Source organism: Salmo trutta, chromosome 2 (genome assembly GCF_901001165.1).
Source record: "Salmo trutta chromosome 2, fSalTru1.1, whole genome shotgun sequence".
In the NCBI taxonomy this organism is placed as follows: Eukaryota; Metazoa; Chordata; class Actinopteri; order Salmoniformes; family Salmonidae; genus Salmo; species Salmo trutta.
Window position 1 is genome coordinate 70,855,508 of NC_042958.1, and position 24,879 is coordinate 70,880,386.

At 42.5% G+C, this 24,879-nt stretch overlaps 1 protein-coding gene across 4 annotated transcripts in view; it reads left to right on the forward strand.

Moving 5' to 3' along the window:
- Positions 1-493: 493 nt before the first annotated feature.
- The window catches only part of LOC115162349 (ataxin-2-like protein), a 57,606-nt gene continuing 33,220 nt past the window's right edge, over positions 494-24,879 (forward strand). The window contains exons 1-2 of one of the 4 annotated variants that reach the window (XM_029713582.1): positions 494-1,040; positions 1,238-1,364. In XM_029713582.1, coding sequence (XP_029569442.1) covers positions 1,252-1,364 — 113 coding nt within the window. In that variant the 5' untranslated portion in view covers positions 494-1,040; positions 1,238-1,251. Of the gene's footprint in view, positions 1,365-24,879 lie in introns of all 4 variants that reach the window. The other 3 variants (XM_029713563.1, XM_029713589.1, XM_029713572.1) reach the window with 3 other exon arrangements.

Below are 24,879 nucleotides of genomic sequence, written 5' to 3' on the forward strand. Positions count from 1 at the left end.
CAGCTCCTCTTGATGTAGACTCTGGATTTGGATACTAGAAGCCCTCCTGAGTAGAATGGACCAAACTTTTACTGCAACAGAACATACAGAAAATTGTGTACTGTGCAATATATATGCCCAATATGAGAAAACGATTGGATTTAGGCTGATAGGTCACTCTTTAAGGGCCTTAAAATGAGCAGCCATGCTCCTCTGGATATTAACTCTGTGGATTTAGAAGCTAGAAGTGCTCCTGAGTATAATGGACACCCCTTTTACTGCAACACAAGATACAGAAAAATGTGTAAGTGCAATAAATGATAGGAGTACACACACAAAACACATTGTTGACCATTTTGGCTTGAACAAAAAAAAACGATAACTAGTAGAAAATACATCGATAATTGTGCATCATTTTCAACCTAATTATTACACACGATGGGACTCTTATTCTGAAGGATTCCAAAAATCCCTGACCCGGAACAATTGATTTATTATTGGCTTGTGACGACCACTCAACAGCGCTTTGATCGAGTGAAGCTTACATCGAGAGGTGGTGAGCGACTGCGGGTTTTCATCCCGAAACCTGAAGAAAATACAATTTAAAAACGCTTATGACCAGTATATTAGCATCACAACTGAGATTCTAAGGTTAATACTTCAAGAAGAATACGTCAAGTTCACCTAAAGAAGCAAGTAATCCAGACAGGGAAGCTACCAAGCGAATGTCCAAGAGACTGCCAGCTAGCTAACGTAGCTAGCTTGGATCAGAAGAATCCTAAACCACGATCTGGTGTGAAAACATTGCTATTTTGTATCGACTTATTCTCTGTGTAGCTACAAAGTAGCCAGCCAGGGAATACAATCAGAAACCAAGGTATATTTTAATGTTGGGCCGCCTTACTCTAGCTTTTCAGTGTGCGATGCCAATTACTATTAGCGTTAATTAGCATGGCAGTTCTCAGTCATTGAGGTTAATACAGGCTAAACGAATTATTTGGGACTCCCTAAAAACACTCAACTAAGATACAGCTACGACCGGAAGTGACCATCGGTAGCAGGTTAGGAGAGCATTCCCCTTTTCCTAACATTAACCTAGCTAGTTTATTATACTAACCTTCAACGTTAATTATCCAAACATGCAGCTTGAGTTCTCCTAACCTGCTACGAAAAAGTAACTTCCCGTTGTAGGTGTATCAAATTGTCTCCAATTATTTGCTCGAATAATATTTAGTTTTGTAACTTGATTTTGTGAAAGCTTGCTTCTTGGCCATGTTGAAACAACAGCCCAGCTCCGGTGGGCGAAAAACCTCCAACTGGACTCCGGGCCCTACCAGTATGTCTTCCACGGCCAGTGGGATCAACAACAGAGCACAGGTTGGGAGGTGAGTGAAATTAGAATGTCCAGATAGGAAAGGCTGGGGATTTGATCATGGCTTCAAGGCCTACCGGTCAAAGCATGTGTAGTTTGTTGTGGTGGGAAATGGGATTTCGTTGATGGGCCTGTGAAAATATATTGTGCGTGATTGACAAATACCTATGGAAGCTATTTCAATGCACCAAGAAAATATAATGTCATCTATCAGCAGACAAGAGGTTACTAAATGCCACGCCCACTATGCCACACCCACTATGCTGCTAGCACTGTCTCTGGTCCACACTCCAGCACAGTAGGTGGCGGTAATGTACCAATAACGCTGGATGCCACCCTCCGAAAACCCCACCGAAGGAGGCTGCTAGCTAGCTTAGGGGACACCGGTGCACTATGGGAGACTCTCAATTGCCTACTCCTCGCGCCCTCTGTCCTTTCTCCTTGCTTCTTTCTCAACACCCATTAGATGAGAAAGCCAGAGGTCCCTCCTCCCCTGACCACCTTCAATGGGTTTTGAGAAGGTGAGGAGAGACACAAGGAGTATGAAATTGAGATTCTCAGTGTCTCCCCCCCCCCCCCCCCCCCCCCCCCGCCGAACACCGCTTTCTGTTAACATTACTTAGAGGGAAGTAGCTAGCTAGCAGCCTCAATGGCAGTGGGCGCTGGATGTAGTGACCGCGGTCCGCAGATGGAGTTGTGACATAGTAAGTCGTTATTGTGAGATACGTTTAGGCGATCTGTGTAACATGAATCCAATGTGCACTTTGCATCAGGCCCGCCTCAACTTCCAAGGATAACCTTATGTACAGCCTATAGTCAATCAGTGTGTACGCTTCGGAGTTATTGTTCCAGTTTTGTTGATGTGTGAGTTGGTGCATGTTTAATGACTTCTGGTTGACATCAGATTTAATTCATTAATTCAATTAAATCCATTAAAGGATCAATCTAGTGTTGGTACATCACATTTCTATACAGGATAGCTATTGTTTCTTGAAGTATGGAAGCCTGTTCCTGCCCCCCCCCCCCCCCCCCCCCCCCGAATCTGACTTTTTCAACACCTGTAACTGCCATTTCCTGCAATCTACAGCAAAAAAATATATACTGTGTTAGGGTGTGGTGCCTGGCCTTAAATGGTGACAAATAAAAACAATTGTATTTATGTTTTTACATAGTGGCGCAGCTTGTCCACAAGGTGGTGCAGTGCCCCTCTTAAAGTCTTTGAGGAGAACCCTGCAATAGCTGTATATTAAAGGTCCTGAACAGTGGAAATCATGTTTTCTGTCAAATTGGATGATATTTGGATAAAACCAGTTGAAATTAGGGTGACCTAAGTATGAGCAATGACTGTAGCTGGTACTTTGATTAAGTTACTGGTCCCATCCCCTATGTCAAACACTTGGATTCAGGAGGCAGGCATTACCATCGATTTTAAATGTACACCAATGGTAGCGTGTTATCTTTACTAATGTAAGTATGTACCGCCTTGAAGGAAAATTCAGCCCAAAACCACTCATTCCTATAATTTAGTTTTACATAACACTAATATGTAAAGAACAATATTTTTGTCAACAAGTGTTTCCCGTTGTCGTTATAATAAAGTTTGGAAGCAACGTGAGAATCGTTGTGGAAATCTGTTAAACCCTCTTTTATATTACACATTTCTCGAGGTAGGAATATCACAAAAATATGATCAATGGCTTATTCAAGAGAAGACATCCTCCTGTGTTATGACATAGGCCAGTATTGAAATCTGACATGTATGATAGACGTTTTCGCAATCTAAAAGTCGCATTCCTATTAACTTTCAGCGTAGTGAGAGTGGCTTTTTCGCAATGCGACTTCATACTGGCCAAATTTATGCCTGCTTGAACGGCAATCGCTCAAATACACATGACAACATGAAATGACCCAGGGAATCGAAAAAACATCACTCAGAGATGCACAAAAACAATATAACATCGAAAATGGGTGAATCTTTATTTTTAAACCATCATCACGTGTGCCTACACCTTGCTTTGGCTTTGTTTACAAAGATACTGGTAACCTTTCATCTGTGGTGTGACTGTTAGCTAGCAAGCTACTTGCCGGCAAAAGCACACTGTGCTGTGACTGGATGCCAGAGTGTAAATTTAACGTTACACTATTTTCTGAAGAAATCCAACAGCAGTCTGCTTTTCATTTCGGGTGGACAGGCTGCACCGAAAATTACAGTCGTGTGTGTGTGCAGTGTATATTTAGAGCAAAATTGCTTCATCAATTCGGGAGAACGTTTGATGGGTCTTACCAGGAAGCTAATACGGATGCTGTTATTATTTCACTTTCCAGCTCCTTTTCTCTTTTCACTATCTTAAAGCAGACATTAAAGAACATTCAACATCTACTCTGTCTGCACAGCTTCCCAGGCAACATCCGCAGCAGGAAGGCTGTCATACAAAATCAGATTTCCCAAAGCAACATAGACAGGCTCCTGGATCTCCTCTTCAACCAGGCCACCCTTGATCCAGCGCCATATGTGGGGAAGCTGTGCGAGCTGTCCATCCCAGGACCCCTGTCTGCCCAGTGTGAGGCCTGACAAGTAGGAGGCCATAGCTGGATTTGTCTCCCACTTCAATACCCGCCTGCTTCAAGATGTCTACTATTATCGACTACAGCTCGGCCTTCTATACCATAGTGCCCGATAAGCTCATTAGAAAGCTCATGACCCTGGGTCTGAATTCCTCCCTATGCAACTGGATCCTGGACTTCCTGAAGGGCCTCCCCATGGTGGTGAAGGTAGGCAACATTACCTCCTCGACACTGGTTTTCAACATGGGGGCCCCAACAAGGGTGTGTCCTCAGTCCCCTCCTGTATTCCCTGTATACCCACAACTGCGTATACTCACACAGTTACAACTCCATCGTCAAGTTCGCTGATGAAACAACAGTAGTAGGCTTGATTGCAAAAAATGACGAGACAGCCTACAGGGAGGAGGTAGGCACTCTAAAGGCGCGATGCCAGGTAAACAACCTCTCCCTTAACGGTAGCAAAATAAAGGAGCTGATTGTAGACTTCAGGAGGAACCAGGCTGGACATGCCCCAATCTTTATCAACGGGCTGCTGTGGAGATGGTAAATAACTCTACCACCACGGATCGCAAGGCTCTTCAGAGGGTGATACAGTTTAAGTTGGAAGTTTACATACACCTTAGCCAAATACATTGAAACTCAGTTTTTCACAATTCCTGACATTTAATCCAAGTAAAAATTCCCTGTCTTGGGTCAGTTAGGATCACCACTTTATTTTAAGAATGTGACATTTCTGAATAATAGTGATTTTATATATTTTTTAAAAATTATATATTTTAGCTTTTATTTCTTTCATCACATTCCCAGTGGGTCAGAAGTTTACAAACTCAATTACTATTTGGTAGCATTGCCTTTAAATTGTTTAACTTGGGTCAAATGTTTCAGGTAGCCTTCCACAAGCTTCCCACAACAAGTGGGGTAAATTTTGGCCAATTCCTCCTGACAGTGCTGGTGTAACTGAGTCAGGCTTGTAGGCCTCCTTGCTCGCACACGCTTTTTCAGTTCTTCCCATACATTTTCTATGGGATTGAGGTCAGGGCTTTGTGATGGCCACTCCAATACCTTGACTTTGTTGTCCTTAAGCCATTTTGCCACAACTTTGGAAGTATGCTTGGGGTCATTGTCCATTTGGAAGACCCATTTGCGACCAAGCTTCAACTTCCTGACTGATGTCTTGATGTTGCTTCAATATATCCACATAGTTTTCCTGCCTCATGATGCCATCTATTTTGTGAATTGCACCAGTCCCTCCTGCAGCAAAGCACCCCCACAACATGATGCTGCCACCCCCGTGCTTCACGGTTGGGATGGTGTTCTTTGGCTTGCAAGCCTCCCCCTTTTTCCTCCAAACATAACGATGGTCATTATGACCAAACAGTTCCATTTTTGTTTCATCAGACCAGAGGACATTTCTCCAAGAAGTACGATCTTTGTCCCAATGTGCAGTTGCAAACCATAGTCTGGCTTTTTATGGCAGTTTTGGAGCAGTGGCTCCTTGCTGAGCGGCCTTTCAGGTTATGTCGATATAGGACACGTTTTACTGTGGATATAGATACTTTTGTACCGGTTTCCTCCAGCATCTTCACAAGGTCCTTTGCTGTTCTGGGATTTATTTGCACTTTTTGCACCAAAGTACGTTCATCTCTAGGAGACAGAACACGTCTCCTTCCTGAGCGTTATGACGGCTGCGTGGTCCCATGGTGTTTATAGTTGCGTACTATTGTTTGTACAGATGAACGTGGCACCTTCAGGCATTTGGAAATTGCTCCCAAGGATGAACACGACTTGTGGAGGTCTACAATTTTCTTTCTGAGGTCTTGGCTGATTTCTTTTGATTTTCCCATGATGTCAAGCGAAGAGGCACTGAGTTTGAAGGTAGGCCTTGAAATACATCCACAGGTACACCTCCAATTGACTCAAATTATGTCAATTAGCCTATCAGAAGCTTCTAAAGCCATGACATCATTTTCTGGAATGTTCCAAGCTGTTTAAATGCACAAAACTATAGTTTGTTAACAAGACATTTGTGGAGTGGTTAAAAAACGAGTTATGACTCAAACCTAAGAGTATGTAAACTTCCGACTTCAACTATATGTGCAGCCGAACGCACCATTGCCCTACAGGACACCTACAACACCAGGTGTCGCAGGAAGGCAAAGAAGATCATCAGGGACCCAAGCCACCCCTTGTCTCCCTGCATCAATCTGACGCGGGCAGTACAGGAGCATCATGGCAAAAATGAAGGCTGGCCAATAGTTTATACCATCAGACTGCTGAATAGCCACCGCTGGTCACCTACCACTCCACCCTCCCTGCTGATACACACCCTATGGACATTCACCCTCAACGGTCACTTACCTTACCTGCTTCTCCCCTATGGACATTCTGTCTCCTGCTGCCCCCTATGGCATTTTACTCTGCACCCACCCCAATGACATTCATCACTGTTAGAGTTGTGACGATGTGCATTATTTTTTTATTTTATTTATTTCAGTTGGTCCCCATACCCCCTCTGGTTATGCTGCTCCCCCTAAGATCATTGCCCCCCACCCTCTCAAGTCTTTACTCTGCCTCCACCCCAATGGATATTTTATTTATTCAACACTGCCATAGTTTTGTATGTTGTGCTATTTCTATTGTTTTTATTGCCATATTCATTTTATTCCACTTAGACTTGCATGTTGGAGCTTGAAGCCTAAGATTTTAAATGTACCCTGCAATCACACATGCAACCCTGTACATGTGTCATGGCTCTCTCTCCTTGGTGAGGATCAAAAGGACCCGTCAGCTAGGCCAATGGCTGACAGATAGCCAAACTCTCTCTCTCTCTCCTGGGGGAGTTGACTTAACAACCGGATCGTAAATACCTGGCAGAAACTCTCCCTTTGGCTTTGAAGTATTGAGAATGGAATGTCTGAGTACAACAGAGAGGGACTAAGCCAAAACTTTGAACATTGGGACAATATATTACAATATCAAGATGTTGGGAATTATGATATATGCAAAATTAGTCAATTTTGTGATGTCATTAAACTTATCAGAAATAAGTTACAATGGAAACGTAACTAAGAGCTTTCACAATGTGTATATCAGATTTACATCTAAATGTTGTAGAACTTATATGAATAAATATAGCAATGTGATTTTATCCATCTAAATGAGAATTGTTTTTCTTGTAAAATTTGTGCCAATCAGTAGCCATGCCCAAGTGAGCTCAGAGTTCGTGTCAACATGATTTGAACCGCCTTTCTGGCCAGAGTGCTTTAAAGGGCATGTAACAAAATTTACAGTAGACCAAGCAGGTGTACGGTGTAAGCCGGATGTCATAAAATGGTTAAAATTACAAGACCAGACAATGGTAAGACCTTCAAACTCTCAACGAGTGAAGAAGTTGAAGACTAGACCAAAACATTCCCACTCTGCAGCTGGTATGTAAAGTAGTCTAGGACAATTGACCAAGACGAGAGGGAAGGACAAAACTCTCTCACCATCATAGATACCTCGGAGGTATCTACTCTAACGGACAGGGGGAAGTGCAGATCCCACTGTGCGCCTTTTCACGTATCCATTCTAACGAACACTCCAAGACAGAGGCCTACAACTAAGGACATTGACCTCTGGTGGACAACCAGAGACTTGCATCGAACTACTCGCCATAAACAGATAGTGGTTTCAACAGAGAGACGACAGAGAAAGACATTAAGTGTAAATACATGTTGCACTTCTAATCCGAATGAGTTGTTGTTAGGGTGCTAAATATTTATCGGGTTAGTCCACTAGGGACTTTTCATTTTATGTTAGTAATCGATAACCTATACCGTGTATGTATTTCTGTTTGGCTTAATTATTTATTTACTAACTATTTATGAATAGCTGATCCATCACTCAGGCTAGGTTTCTTGCGGATTAAGATATTTGTGACGTTCAGAATGAGACTGAGGTAATAATTGGCTGTATTGATGTAAGAGATCTATGTATCTTTAGAGTTTAAGTCGAGATGGGGCACCACTGGAAAAGTTGTTTAAAGGGTGACTAAGTTCCTAATGAGTTAATTGTTACATGATTAATTTAATCAAGTAATAATTAAACGGACTAGGTCATTATTTGATAAATAGCAGTCATCATATTAATGGTAGTCATGACACGTGACTTAAGCACTCAATCTGAATCCTGCTTGATTGAAGCGGGGTACGTGGGTCCCCCTCCCCATCAATCTCTAGTTTGTTGTGCTTCCTAAAGCCAAAGTAATTCACATTTACTTGGTTTGATATCACATTTAGTTGCTTTGTATTTTTTTTTAAGCATTTGGGTGGGCGATGAGTGTTATTTATCAGTGGTACCTGCACACTTTAAAGGCCGGGTCCCAATATTAGGCTTATGGCAAAAACATTTTTTTTTATGTCAAATGATGTCTAACCATTATTTCTCATGAGTGTTCATGTTGATCAATATTTCTGCTATTCAGACCTATTGTAAATGATCAAATAAATGTCTGATCAATATATATACAATTCTGAACATATTGTCATATATAATGCGAATGTAGAGGCACCAATACATTGTCCAGTACACTTATTGTATGCTGTTTTCATGTACATTCCCTTATGTCTAATCTTCTAAGATGACCCAGGCTTTACTAATTCTTGTGAAGAAGCTTATCAGTGAACTGTATTCTGTAATTAGTTACAAATCAATGGAAATGCAATTGTGTATTGCTGCTGTTTGTCTGATGTCCAACAGTCCATGATCAGCTCTGTTGACCATGTGAGCATTTTGCAGAGAAGATGGGTTGAGGCCTACTATTTAGGCTGGTAATGACATGTAGCCCATTGTTTACCTTGTTACCTGGCAGTGAACACAAGGGTGTATCAAAGAGCTGTTAGTCAAGGTGAGCTCATGAATTTAAGATCCCTGCCCACTCAGCCTGTTCTTTCAGGCTTCCTGATAGTTAAAGATGGGAGAGGGTACAATTCCTTAAATTCAGAGCATTTTAATAGTGTAAAAAATGGTATGTCTTACCCCATCAGAACCCAAAGCAAGTTTTGTTTTACTCTATTACTTACTCCATCCATGAGATCAAAATAATACAAATGTTAAGCTATACAGTGTTTGTTTACAATTGCATGGTCTACAAACATTGTATAGATTCACTTTTTTATTTATTATTTTGATCTCATGGATGGTCAGTCATTGCCTCCATATGTGAGAGTCCTTACTTCTATGTATTTGAGAGTGGTTACGTTTCTTCTGCCCCATTTCTTAGCCGTTTACCGAATGAAGTGGCGAGGTGTACGCTTTATTTTTGTTTGAATCCCAGATTGACCCATTAATAAGTGGTTGACTTGCAGGACTATTCAATCAATCAAATGTATTTATATAGCCATTTTTACAACAGCAGTTGTCACAAAGTGCTAATACAGAAACCTAGCCTAAAACCCCAGAGCGCAAGGAAAAACTCCCTAGGGAGGAACCAGGCTCTGAGGGGTGGCAAGTCCTCTTCTGACTGAGCCTGGTGGAGATTCTAAGAGTACATGGCCATCAAGGCCAGATCATTCTTCAAGATGTTTAACCATTCATTGAAGACCAGTATGGTCAAATAATAATCAGTAGTTGTAAAGGGTGCAAGAGGTCAGCACCTCAAGAGTTACTGGGAGTTGGCTTTTCATAGCTGAGCATTTAGAGGTCGAGACAGCATGTCCGGGGGGGGTCAGGCTTCCATAGCCGCAGGTAGAACAGCAGAAACTGGATCAGCAGCACAAACAGGTGGACTAGGGATGTGGACAGCCAGGAGTTGTCAGGCAAGGTAGTCCTGAGGCATGGTCTTAGGGCTCAGGTCCTCCAGGAGGGGACAGAGAGATGGGAGATTTAGAGGGAGCATATCTAAGATCACATAGGACACCAGATAAGACAAGAGAATTACACCAGATATAAGACTGACCCTAGCCCCCCGGCACATAGACTATTGCAGCATAGATACAGGAGACTGAGACTTGGAGGGGGGCAGGGACACTGGCCCCTTCCAAAGTTACAACCAGGCAGGATATGACCCCACCCACTTTGGCAAAGCACAGCCCCCACACCACCAAAGGGAAATCAATGGGCCACAAACTTATTACCCAGAGACAAGGCTGAATATCGCCCACAAAGGTCTCCCCACCGCGTGAGTCCAAGGACAGGAAGGATGGAAGGAAGAGCTTGAGCAAGCCAGTGACTCAGCCCAGGTAATATGGTCAGAGGCAGAGAATCCCAGTGAAGCAGACCTGTTAAACAGACCTGTTATTGCTCAATCTCGTGTGGCTGAACGCCACTTGTCCCTCTAAGAAGTTGGACGCCGACCGCTCGGGGCCGCATAACTAGTTAGCATGCCGGAGTCTCGTTCATTGTCGGAATTAACCAGACAAATCGCTCCACCAACTAAGAACGGCCATGCACCTCCACGGCCAGGCAGAGACAACAAGGGTGGTTTGTCACTCCAGTGCCTTGCCGTTCACCTTCGCACCCCTGGGCCAGACTACACTCAATCATAGGACCTACTGAAGAGATGAGTCTTCAGTAAAGACTTAATTGTCGAGACCAAGTCTCCAGCTCTCACATGGATTGGCAGACCATTCAATAAAAATGTAGCTCTATAGGAGAAAGCCCTGGAAGGTTTAGAGGCAATTACTTTTTTTTATTCTTTTTTTTGGCGGTGCAACTGCATCTAGGGTATTACACAAGGTTTAGATCCTCGGTGGTTAACTGATTTTTGCACTCCGACGTCCTTGGGTAGGTGGAGGGAGTCTGGAAGTGCATTGAGGAATTTTTGCGTTGTTCGAGAATTTATAATGCGGTTTTTGATAGTCATGGGTTGGGGTCGAAGCACATTATTTGTTGTGATTGCAAACGTAATAACGTGGTCCGACGATCCAGAATTATGAGGGAAAAACATTTAGATCGACAATATCTATTCCACGGGACAAAACTAGATCCATGGTATGATTGTGGCAATATTTATTTCACCTTTTATTTAACTAGGTAAGGCCAGTTGAGAACAAGTTGTCATTTACAACCGTTACCTGGCCAAGATGAAGCAAAGCAGTGCGACACAAACAACAACACAGAGTTACACATGGAATAAACAAACGTACAGTCAATAACACAATAGAAAAAAGTCTATATACAGTGTGTGCAAATGGCATAAGGAGGTAAGGCAATAAATAGGGCATAGTAGCGAAGTAATTACAATTTAGCAAATCAAAATTGGAGTGATAGATGTGCAGATGATGATGTGCAACTAGAAATACTGGTGTGCAAAACAGTAAATAAAAACAATATGGGGATGAGGTAGGTAGGTTGGATGGGCTATTTACAGATGGGCTGTGTACAGCTGCAGCGATCGGTAAGCTGCTCAGATAGCTGATGCTTAAAGTTAGTGAGGGAGATAAGTCTCCAACTTCAGCGATTTTTTTTTTTGCAATTCGTTCCAGTCATTGGCAGCAGAGAACTGGAAGGAAAGGCGGAAATGGCGGAGGTGTTTGCTTTGGGGATGACCAGTGAGATATACCTGCTGGAGCGCATACTACGGGTGGGTGTTGTTATGGTGACCAGTGAGCTGAGATAAGGCGGCGCTTTACCCAGCAAAGACTTATAGATGACCTGGAGCCAGTGGGTCTGGCGACGAATATGTAGCGAGGGCCAGCCGACGAGAGCATACAGGTCGCAGTTGTGGGTAGTATATGGGGCTTTGGTGACAAAACGGATGGCACTGTGATAGACTGCATCCAATTTGCTGAGTAGAGGGTTGGAGGCTATTTTGTAAATGACATCGCCGAAGTCGAGGATCAGTAGGATAGTTAGTTTTGCGAGGGTATGTTTGGCAGCGTGAGTGAAGGATGCTTTGTTGTGAAATAGGAAGACAATTCTAAATTTAATTTTGGATTGGAGATGTTTAATATGAGTATGGAAGGAGAGTTTACAGTCTAACCAGACACCTAGGTATTTGTAGTTGTCCACATATTCTAAGTCAGAAATGTCCAGAGTAGTGATGCTGGACAGGCAGCGATCGGTTGAAGAGCATGCATTTAGTTTTACTTGCATTTAAGAGCAGTTGGAGGCCACGGAAGGAGTGTTGTATGGCTATCTCTGCAGTAGATTGCAACTCCTCCCCCTTTGGCAGTTCTATCTTGATGGAAAATGTTGTAGTTGGGAATGGAAATCTCAGAATTTTTGGTGGCCTTCCTAAGCCAGGATTCAGACACGACAAGGACATCAGGGTTGGCGGAGTGTGCTAAAGCAGTGAGTAAAACTAACTTAGGGAGGAGGCTTCTGATAACATGCATGAAACTAAGACTTTTACGGTTACAGAAGTCAACAAATGAGAGCGCCTGGGGACACGCAGGGCCTGGGTTAACCTCCACATCACCCGAGGAACAGAGGAGGAGTAGGATGAGGGTACGGCTAAAGGCTATCAAAACTGGTTGTTAGTGCGTTGGGGACAGAGAATAAAAGGAGCAGATTCTGGGCATGGTAGGATAGATTCAGGGCATGATGTACAGACGGGTATGGTAGGGTGCGGGTACAGTGGAGGTAAACCTAGGCATTGAGTGACGATAAGAGAGGTTGCATCTCTGGACGCACTAGTTATGCTGGGTGAGGTCACCGCATGTGTGAGAGGTGGGACAAAAGAGGTATCTGACACATGTTGAGTGGGACTAGGGGCTCCGCAGTGAACTAAAACAATGATAACTATCCTAAACAACAGTATACAAGCATATTGACATTAGAAAGTAACATAAAGCGAGGCATAAAGCAATCACAGGTGTTGATTGGCAGAGCGGAGTCGATGATGGTTCCGAAAGCCTTTTGGAGTGGGTATGAGGACTTCTCCGTGAATATTGAAGTCACCAAAGATTTGAATTATCTGCCATGACTTCAAGATCCGATAGAATTCATTGAACTCAGTGAGGAACGCTGTATATGGCCCAGGAGGCCTGTAAACAGTAGCTATAAAAAGTGATTGGGTAGGCTGCACAGATTTCATGACTAAAGACAAAAAATCTGTTTTTTTTTTAAATATAAATTTGCTGTCACAAATGGTAGCAACACCTCCACTTTTGAGGGATGCGCTGAGGATATGGTCACAAGTGTAACCAGGTGGAGAGGCCTCATTTAACTCATCAGGCTTAAGCCATGTTTCAGTCAGGCCAATCACATGAAGTTTATGATTAGTTCATTGACTATGACTGCCTTGGAAATGAAGGATCTAACATTTACGTAGTCCTATTTTGAGTTGAGGTATTATCAGTCTCTTAAAAAAATTACAGGTATTGAGGAGGACTTTATTCCAGTGAGATTGCTAAGGCGAACACCACATGTTTAGATTTTCCCTACCTAGATCGAGGCACAGACACTGTCTCAATGGGGAACACTAAGCTGACTGTGCTAGTGGCAGACTCCACTAAACTGGCTGGCTGGCTAACAGCCTGCTGCCTGGCCTGCACCCTCTCAATGTGGAGATAGAGGAGTTAGAGCCCTGTCTGTTGACCGGTAACATGAGAGCACCCCTCCAGCTAGGATGGAGTCTGTCATTTCTCAAAAGGCCAGGCTTGGTCCTGTTTGTGGGTGAGTCCCAGAAAGAGGGTCAATTATCTACAAATGTAATATTTTGGGAGGGCAGGCGATTGAGTTGTGCAAGTCAGCTGTAGAGCTCATCACTCCCCCCAAACTGGGAGGGGGCCAGAGACAACTACTCCATGCCGACACATCTTTCTGGCTAATTTACGCGCTGAAGTTATTGCGCTTGGTGACCTATGACTGTTTCATCCTAATGTCACTTGTGCTGACGTGGATAACAATATCCCTATACTCTCTACACTCGCCAGTTTTAGCCTTAGCCAGCACCATCTTCAGATTAGCCTTAACGTCGGTAGCCCTGCCCCCTGGTAAACAGTGTATAATCGCTGGATGATTCTGTTTAAGTCTAATATTGCGGGTAATGGAGTCACCAATGACTTGGGTTTTCAATTTGTCAGAGCTAATGGCGGGGAGGCTTCGGCGGCTCAGACCCAGTAACGGGTGGAGGTGAGACCTGAGAACACTTGGGCTCCGACTCGTTGCTTAGTGGGGAAAAACCGGTTTAAAGTTTCTGTTGGCTGAATGAGCGACACCGGTTGAGAATGCCAACAGCATTTATTTTCAGAAGCCTAGCGAAAATTGTCCGGCTGTGGGGACTATGGGGGTTGATTAATACAACTATCTGTACTTACTGGTGGCACAGATGCTGTTTCGTCCTTTCCTACACTTGAATTGCCCTTGCCTAACGATTGCGTGTGAAGCTGGGCTTGCAACTCGGCTGTCCTCACCACAAGCCAATAGTTCTGCATATTATGAGTACAGTGACTGCTTTGTAAACAATGTCATTGTTCACAGATACTCTAAATTATATTAAAATTAACATTATTAAATCATATTTTATTTGTGGTTTACATGATAACCACCAAAAACAAGCTCATAGAACGGGATCGCCAAGTGCTGAAGCACGTTCACCATGCACAATACCAAGCGTTTGCTAGAGTGGTATTAAGCTCGCTGCCAGTGTACTCTGGAGCAGTGGAAACGCGTTCTCTGGAGTGATGAATCACATTTCACCATCTGGCAGTCATACGGACGAATCTGGGTTTGGTGGATGCCAGGAGAACGCTACCTGCCCGACAGCAATGTGCCAACTGTAAAGTTTGGTGGTGGAGAAATAATGGTCTGGGGCTGTTTTTTATTGTTTGTGCTTGGCCTGTTCGTTCCAGTGAAGAGAGATCTTAACACAACAGCATACAATGGCATTGTAGAAGATTCTATGCTTCCAACTTTGTGGCAACAGTTTGTGGAAGGCCCTTTCCTGTTTCAGCATGACAATGCCCCTGTGCACAAAGCGAGGTCCATACAAAAATGTATTGTCGAGATTGGTGTGGAAGAACTTGACTGGCCTGCACAGAGCTCTGACCTCAACCCCATCGACCACCTTTGGGATGAATTGGAACACTGACTGCGAGCCAGGCCTAATCACCCAACATCAGTGCCTGACCTCACTTGTGGCTGCTGTGGGACTTCCATTCAATGTTCCAACATCTAGTGAAAAGCCTTTCCAGAACATTGTAGGCTGTTATAGCATCAAAGGGCGGGACCAACTCTATATTAATGCCAATGATTTTGTAATGAGATATTCTACGAGCAGTTGTCCATACTTTTGGCTATGTAGTGTATAATTTACGTAAGTATTCACACCCCTAAGTCAATACATTTTAGAATCACCTTTGGCAGCGATTACATCTGAGTTTGCACACCTGGGATTGTACAATATTTGCACATTTCTTTTAAAAATTATTCAAGCTCTGTCAAGTTGTTTGTTGATCATTGCAAGACAGCCATGTTCAAGTCTTGCCATAGATTTTCAAGCCAGCTTAAGTCAAAACTGTAACTAGTAGGGCTGACCCCATTTAGTCGATTGTTTGGTCGATGGGCTGTTGTAGACTGAGATTTCTTTAGTCGAGCAGTTGCGAAACACATTTTTTATGGTGCACTAGACACCCGTCTCATTCGCGCATGTCTCAGTGGACTAATCCATTGCGGAGGCCACGGGGATGGCACAGTCCGTCACTCTAAGACATGTTATACTGAAATTGTATATAGTTATATTATGTAAAAAATAATGGTGCAACACTACTAAATCTACTATTATTTTATAACAAATGCGCTTTCTCCCGCATTGTCCGCGGTTCTGGGACCATATCCAATCTTCTGTGCGCCGTAGAATTGGAGCCTTTTCATATGTTGCTATGTGCATAGTAGCAAAATTAAACAGCATATTGGGATTGAGAACAATGAGGCGGATGCAGTAGAGACGAGCAACAGCCCTGGCTTTAAACCCTATTAGGACGTGATTATTTTTATTGGGGGTGGTCGGGTAATGTAATTATGTGTTCAAGCGCAAAACACATCTGTCATTTTAATCCCGTCCGAATCGGCAATGTCAGTAATTTGTACATGGCAGGAGAGTAACAGTTCAAGCCAGAATAATCAACTTTTTGGGGGCGAACTCCAAAGTCCTCTTATTAATATTAGTCCCGTGCGAATCGACATCCCTGTGTTTTGAGAGTAATATCTGAGTTTGACAGGTGTTGCTCACAGTTTGAGCAAGAAAACAATAACTGATTTGATACATTGAATGAAGTGCTGCGCATAGCCTATATATGAAGGGCCTACATATATCAACATTCACAGTGAATGCTTTTGTTCATATGTTTTGTGCATATGAGTTGAATATTGCCAAATGCATCAGTAAAAAATATTGTGCCTATTTAATCTAACCCTTGCTTTTAATAGATCGCAAAGCAGCGTACAACTGACCTAAACGTTTAGGACGTCTTGCTAAAATATCCTAATGATTATGATCACACTTCCTCTATTCAAATATTACGGAGGCTCTATACCAAAGATGGTTTGCTATAGTTTAGAAACTTGGGAATCAAGCTTGAGTAATCAGTGTAGCCCAGTTATTGCCTGGACTTGTTGAAATATCTTCATGCCGAGAAAAAAACGTAACCTCTTACACTCCTTTTCTCAAAGAATGCCTTCATGGCATTCTGCTATTTCTACTTTAGCTTTTCTACTGTACAGTCATGGACAAAAGTTTTGAGAATGACACAAATATTAATTTTCACAAAGTCTGCTGCCTTTCAGCCCTGCCACAAAAGAACCAGCTGACATCATGTCAGTGATTCTCTCGTTAACACAGGTGTGAGTGTTGACGAGGACAAGGCTGGAGATCACTCTGTCATGCTGATTGAGTTCGAATAACAGACTGGAAGCTTCAAAAGGAGGGTAGTGCTTGGAATCATTGTTCTTCCTCTGTCAACCATGGTTACCTGCAAGGAAACATGTGCCGTCATCATTGCTTTGCACAAAAAGGGCTTCACAGGCAAGGATATTGCTGCCAGTAAGATTGCACCTAAACCAACCATTTATCAGATCATCAAGAACAGCGGTTCAATTGTTGTGAAGAAGGCTTAAGGGCGCCCAAGAAAGTCCAGCAAGCTCCAGGACCGTCTCCTAAAGTTGATTCAGCTGTGGGATCGGGGCACCACCAGTACAGAGCTTGCTCAGGAATGGCAGCAGGCAGGTGTGAGTGAGGGGAAGACGGCGAGGGGAAGACTTTTGGAGGATGGCCTGGTGTCAAGAAGGGCAGCAAAGAAGCCACTTCTCTCCAGTAAAAACATCAGGGACAGACTGATATTCTGCAAAAGGTACAGGGATTGGACTGCTGAGGACTGGGGTAAAGTCATTTTCTCTGATGAATCCCCTTTCCGATTGTTTGGGGCATTCGGAACAAAGCTTGTCCGGAGAAGACAAGGTGAGCGCTACCATCAGTCCTGTGTCATGCCAACCGTAAAGCATCCTGAGACCATTCATGTGTGGGGTTGCTTCTTAGCCAAGGAAGTGGGCTCACTCACAATTTTGCCTAAGAAAACAGCCATGAATAAATAATGATACCAACACATCCTCCCAACCATCCAGGAACAGTTTGGTGACGAACAATACCTTTTCCAGCATGATGGAGCACCTTGTCATAAGGCAAAAGTGATAACTAAGTGGCTCGGGGAACAAAACATCAGTATTTTGGGTCCATGGCCAGGAAACTCCCCAGACCTTAATCCCATTGAGAACTTGTGGTCAATCCTCAAGAGGCGGGTGGACAAACAAAACCCCACAAATTCTGACAAACTCCAAGCAATGATTATGCAAGAATGGGCTGCCATCAGTCAGGATGTGGCCCAGAAGTTAATTGACAGCATGCCAGGGCGGATTGCAGAGGTCTTGGAAAAAGAAGGATCAACACTGCAAATATTGACTCTTTGCATCAACTTCATGTAATTGTCAATAAAAGCCTTTGACACTTATGAAATGCTTGTAATTGTACTTCAGTATTCCATAGTAACATCTATCTAAAGACACTGAAGCAGCAAACTTTGGAAATTAATATTTGTGTCATTCTCAAAACTTTTGTCCACGACTGTAGTTTGTAGCTACTTATCTTCATTTATTTTCCCTCTCCAACACGGCCATCCCATTTGTGCCCCTCTCTATCTCATACTCTCCATCTCTTTCTCATACTCTCTCTGTCTCTCCGATTTTCTTTCTGAATCTCTATCTCTATCTGCTGAGAATTAGAGGAGGCATTTTGGAAAAAACGAATCCCGTCTGAATCGTCCTCTGGAATAACGGATATTCTGGGGTGATAATTACATAACCAACATTTTCTAGTAATACTAGTCTGGTGGGAATAAGGTTTAGCCTAATTGTCTAAGAAAATTGAGGAGAGAGAGAAAATCCCAACGTAATTAGGTCTATAATCAATAGTGTATCTGTTAAATGTGCCTGGCTTTATAAATCATTCGTACACAGTACCAGTCAAAAGTTTGGACACACCTACTCATTCAAGGCTTTTTTCTTTATTTATACTATTTTCTACATTGTAGAATAATAGTGAATACATCAACACTATGAAATGACACATATGGAATCATGTAGTAACCAAAAAAGTGTTTAAAGTCATTAAAATATATTTGAGATTCTTTAAAGTAGCCATCTTTTGCCTTGATGACAGCTTTGCACACTCTTGGCATTCTCTCATCCAGCTTCATGAGGAATGCTTTTCCAACAGTCTTGAAGGAGTTCCCACATATGCAGAGCACTTGTTGGCTGCTTTTCCTTCACTCTGCGGTCCAACTCATCCCAAACCATCTCAATTGGGTTGAGGTTAGGTGATTGTGGAGGCCAGGTCATCTGATGCAGCACTCCATCACTCTCCTTGGTCAAATAGCCCTTGTTTTGGGTCATTGTCCTGTTGAAAAACAAATGATAGTCCCACTAAGCGCAAACCAGATGGGATGGCGTATCGCTGCAAAATGCTGTGGTAGCCATGCTGGTTAAGTATGCCTTGAATTCTAAATAAATCACAGACAGTGTCACCAGAAAAGCACCATCACACCTCCTGCTCCATGGTGGGAACCACATATGCAGAAATCATCCGTTCACCTACTCTGCGTCTCACAAAGACACGGCGGTTGGAACCAAATACCTCATTTGGACTCATCAAACCAAAGGACAGATTTCCACCTGTTTAATGTCCATTGCTCTTATTTCTTGGCCCAAGCAAGTCTCTTCTTATTGGTGTGCTTTAGTAGTGGTTTCTTTGCAGCAATTCGACCATGAAGACCTGATTCACACAGTCTCCTCTGAACAGTTGATGTTGAGATGTGTCTGTTACTTGAACTCTGAAGTATTTATTTGATCTGCAATCTGAGGTGCAGTTATCACTAATGAACTTATCCTCTGCAGCAGAGGTAACTCTGGGTCTTCCTTTCCTGTGGCGGTCCTCATGAGAGCCAGTTTTATCATAGCGCTTGATGGTTTTTGCGACTGCACTTGAAGAAACTTTCAAAGTACTTGACATTTTCAGGATTGACTGACCTTCTTCTTAAAGTAATATTGGACTGTAATTTTATCTTTGCTCATTTAAGCTGTTCTTGCCATAATATGGACTTGGTCTTTTACCAAATAGGGCTATCTTCTGTATACCACCCCTACTTTGTCACAGCACAACTGATTGGCTCAAACGCATTAAGACGGAAAGACATTCCCCAAATTAACAACAAGGCACAACTGTTCATTGAAATGGTGACTACCTCATGAAGCTGGTTGATAGAATGCCAATAGTGTGCAAAGGGTGGCTACTTTGAAGAATCTGAAATATAACATCTATTTTGATTTGTTTGACACTTTTTTTTTTTGGTTACTACATGATTCCTTCTGTGTCATTTCATAGTTTCGATGTCTTCACTATTTTTCTACAATGTAGAAAATAGTGAAAGAAAGAAACCCTTGAATGAGTAGGTGTGTGCAAACTTTTGACTGGTACTGTATCTACAGAAATCAGACAGATCTTGCTTCTGTTCCCTGTTTAATAGCCGACTGATTCCGTGAGTGCCAAGCCTCATCCAACGGCAAAATATCGGATAAAGCAATATCACAGATTTGGCTCTTTTTAATCTTTGCTATGCTGTAATAAAGGCTTTACTATTTTTTATTTTATTTTTATTTTTATTTTTTTTAGAACAGACTGGTATTATTTATTCTGTATTTAGTGTTTACACTGTTCCAAACAGGAAGAAAAATAATTTTGTCATCTAACGACAGCTGTTTCTCACACTTGTGCACTCAGCTCTCGCTCCTATACCCTCCTTTTTCTTGATCGCCTTATTACAATTATTATTATGATGATTATAATAAGTCATGTCGTTATTATTAGCAGGCTTTGTATAGTAGCCTTGTATAACCACTATCGAGACAGCATACAGTGCGTTCAGAAAAATGCCCCTTGACTTTTTCCACATTTTGTTACGTTACAGCCTTATTCTAAAATGGATTAAATTGTTTTTTTTACAAGGTTTAAGGTTTTACAAGGTTTAAGTTTATATACACTAAGTTTACTGTGCCTTTTTAAACAGCTTGGAACGTTCCATAAAATGATGTGATGGCTTTAGAAGCTTCTGATAGGCTAATTGACATCATTTGAGTCAATTGGAGGTGTACCTGTGGATGTATTTCAAGGCCTACATTCAAACTCAGGCCTCTTTGCTTGACATCATGGGAAAATCAAAAGAAGCCAAGACCTCAAAGAAAATTGTAGACCTTCACAAGTCTGGTACATCCTTGGGAGCAATTTCCAAATGCCTGAAGGTACCACGTTCATCTGTTCAAACAATAGTACGCAAGTATAAACACAATGAGATCACGCAGCCGTCATACCGCTCAGGAAGGAGTCGCGTTTTGTCTCCTAGAGATTAACGTATTTTGGTGCGAAAACTGCAAATAAATCCCAGAACAGCAAAGGACTTTGAAGATGCTGGAGGAAACAGGTACAAAAGTATCTATATCCACAGTAAAACAAGTCCTATATCGACGTAACCTGAAAGGCCGCTCAGCAAGGGAGAAGCCACTGCTCCAAACCCGCCATAAAAAAGCCAGACTACGGTTTGCAACTGGGCACAAAGATCATGGGCACAAAGATCATACTTTTTGGAGAAATATCCTCTGGTCTGATGAAACAAAAATGGAACTGTTTGGCCATAATGACCATCGTTATGTTTGGAGGAAAAAGGGGGAGGCTTGCATGCCGAAGAACACCATCCCAACCGTGAAGCATGGGGGTGGCAGCATCATGTTGTGGGGGTGCTTTACTGCAGGAGGGACTGGTGCACTTCACAAAATAGATGGCATCATGAGGATGTGGATATATTGAAGCAATATCTCCAGACATCAGTCAGGAAGTTAAAGCTTGGTCGCAAATGGATCTTCCAAATGGACAATGACCCCAAGCATACTTCCAAAGTTGTGGCAAAATGGCTTAAGGACAACAAAGTCAAGGTATTGGAGTGGCCATCACAAAGCCCTGACCTAAATCCTATAGAACATTTCTGGGGAGAACTGAAAAAGCATGTGCGAGCAAGGAGGCCTACAAACCTGACTCAGTTACACCAGCTCTGTCAGGAGGAATGGGCCAAAATTCACCCAACTTATTGTGGGAAGCTTGTGGAAGGTTACCCGAAATGTTTGAACCAAGTTAAACAATTTTAAAGGCAATGCTACCAAATACTAATTGAGTTTATGTAAACTTCTGACCCACTGGGAATGTGATGAAAGAAATAAAAGCTGAAATAAATCATTCTCTACTATTATTCTGACATTTCACATTCTTAAAATAGTGGTGATCCTAACTGACCTAAAACAGGGAATTTAGGATTAAATGTCAGGAATTGTGAAACTGAGTTTAAATGTATTTGGCTAAGGTGTATGTAAACCTCCGACTTCAACTGTAGGTCTGGCTGCTTTACTTACCTCTCTTGGGTAGCGGAATTACTTCGGCTTCCCGCCAGGCCTGATGACAGACACTTTCCTCTAGACTCAGATTATAGCCACTCCTATCTGTCATATCTTTAGTCAGCCACCATCCTCAGTAGCTTTCCATCTAAGTTGTCAATGCCAGGAGTTTTGTCATATATTGATCAATTACAAAAAAAATTCCACCTCTCCCACATTAACTTTACAAAATTCAAACTTGCAATGCTTTTCTTTCATTATTCCTTTTATTTATGCATAAATATGATGGCTCACTTCGTTGTTGGCATTTCCTACTTAAATTTACCCACTTTGCCAATGAAGTAATCATTAAAATAATTGGCAACATCAAATGGTTTTGTGATGAATAAGATGGAGTTGAATGATGCCTGTATCTTTGTAGTGACTAGGTATATTGATACACCATCCAAAGTGTAATTAACTTCACCATGCTCAAAGGCATATTCAATGTGTGCTTTTTTTAAAATTGTACCAATCTACCAATAGGTGCTCTTCTTTGCGAGGCATTGGAAAGCCTCCCTGGTCTTTGTGGTTGAATCTGTGTTTTCACTGCTCGACTGAGGGACCTTAAAGATAATTGTATATGTGGGGTACAGAGATGATGTAGTCATTCAAAAATCAATGGAACTTATGTAAACTTGTTAAACATTTTTACTCCCATAGTTATTTAGGCTTGCTATAAGAAAGGGGTTGAATACTTGTTGACTCAAGACACTACTACTATAATTTGTAAATTCTAAAAACATAATTCCGCTTTGATATTATGGGGTATTGTGTGTGTGTGTGTGTGTGTGTGTGTGTGTGTGTGTGTGTGTGTGTGTGTGTGTTTAGGCCAGTGACACAACAAACTGGGAAAAAGTCAAAGGGTGAGAATACTTTGAGGCACTCAATATCAATACAATACACTTGTTCAGTTTACCTCCTTAGGTACGAGTTAAAGATGTGTATATCTATGGCAGTGGATAAGAAGTATGCAAAAGTGTTTTTGCTAAACCACCACAAGGGGTGGCTGGCTGAATTAATTTAATTTTGTCTCAAAGTATATCTAAAACTGTTCAAGTTCACAACCTATGCAGTAATGCACAGTTCGTAAGCGTCACATTTGTATTGAGTAGATTCACTAGTGCTTTACAACATTCAAAGGTCATGTATAGAAACACTTTATGGCATTAAGAGCTTCCTATGACAAGCACATGCTAGCTGTTCTTTACTAAAATATTTTCTTTCTGAAAACTGTTATGCACTGTTATACAATAGAAAATGTATTGGCTAGCTATATATTTCAACTGAAAATAGCATGCGCTGATGACTGAAAACATCTGTGCAGGAAAAGGCTTGCAACACTGGTTTTAGTCACGCAGATGTTCTAATTTAGCTAGCTAGCTAGCAAACAATCTTATCATGAATGCAAGCTAGCACTTGGCCTGAATGATAAGACTGTGCCAACTCTCTTGCTTTTTGCAGATTGCATATTTCAGAAAACTAACTATATAAATAAGCCCACTAATATAATAGGCCTAGACAGTAAGTGTTTGTATCAAGGATGATTTCACTTTGGCATCAGTCCAGTGTTCGCACATAAGTAACAGATTGCTAGGCCAACTACCTTGCTGGCTAGATAGAGCTAGCTAGCAAGAAAATGTTAACTACTGTAATTAAATCAAATGTTATTTGTCACGTGCAATGAATACTGTGAAATGCTTACATACAAGCCCTTGACCAACAATGCAGTTAAGAAATATTTACTAAATAAACTAAAGCGAAAAAGAAAAGTAGCACAAAAGTAATCTGGATGGCTATTTGATTAATTGATCAGCAGTCTTATGGCTTGGGGGTAGATGCTGTTAATTAAGGAGCCTTTTGGACCTAGACTTGGCACTCCGGTACTGCTTGTCGTGCGGTAGCAGAGAGAACAGTCTATGACTTGGGTGACTGGAGTCTTTGACAATTTTTGGGGTTTTCCTCTGACACCGCCTAGTATATAGGTCTTGGATGGCAGGAAGCTTGATGTACTGAGCCATACACTACCCTCTGTCGTGCCTTACGTTCGGATGCCGAGCAGTTGCCATAGCAGGCAGTGATGCAACCGGTCAGGCTGCACTCGATGGTGTAGCTGTAGAACTTTTTGAGTATCTGGGGACCCGTGCCAAATCTTTTTTGAGGGAGAAAAGGTGTTGCCGTGCCCTCTTCACAACTTTTCATGGTATGTTTGGACCATGATAGATTGTTGATGTGGACACCAAGGAACTTTACTCTCGACCTGTTCCACTACAGCCCCGTCGATGTGAATGGGGGTGTGTTTGGCCCTCCTTTTCCTGTAGTCCACTCTCATCTCCTTTGTCTTGCTCACGTTGAGGGAGAGGTTGTTATCCTGGCACCACACTGCCAGGTCTCTGACCTCCTCCCTATAGGCTGTCTCACTGTTGTCGGTGATCAGGTCTTCCACCGTTGTCGTCAGCAAACTTAATGATGGTGTTGGAGCCGTGCTTGGCCACACAGTTGTGGGTGAACAGGGAGTACAGGAGGGGACTAAGTATGCACACCTGAGGGGCCCCCGTGTTGAGGATCAGCGTGGCAGATGTGTTGCCTACCTTCCTGACGGGGGTGTCCGTCAGGAAATCCAGGATCCAGTTGCAGAGGGAGGTGTTCAGTCCCAGGGTCCTTAGCTTAGTGATGAGCATTTTGGGCATTAAGGTGTTGAACACTGAGCTGTTGTCAATGAACTGCATTCGAACATGGGCGTTCCTTTTGTCCAGGTGGGAAAGGGCAGTGTGGAGTGCAATTGAGATTGGGTCATCTGTGGATTTGTTGGGGCAGTATGCGAATTGGGGTGGGTCTAGGGTTTCCGGGATAATGGTGTTGATGTAAGCCATGACCAGCCTTTCAAAGCTACTGACGTGAGTGCTATGGGGCGGTAGTCATTTAGGCAGGTAACCTTTGCTTTCATGGGCACAGGGACTATGATGGTCTGCTTGAATAGAGACTCATGTATTACAGACTCGGTCAGGGAGAGG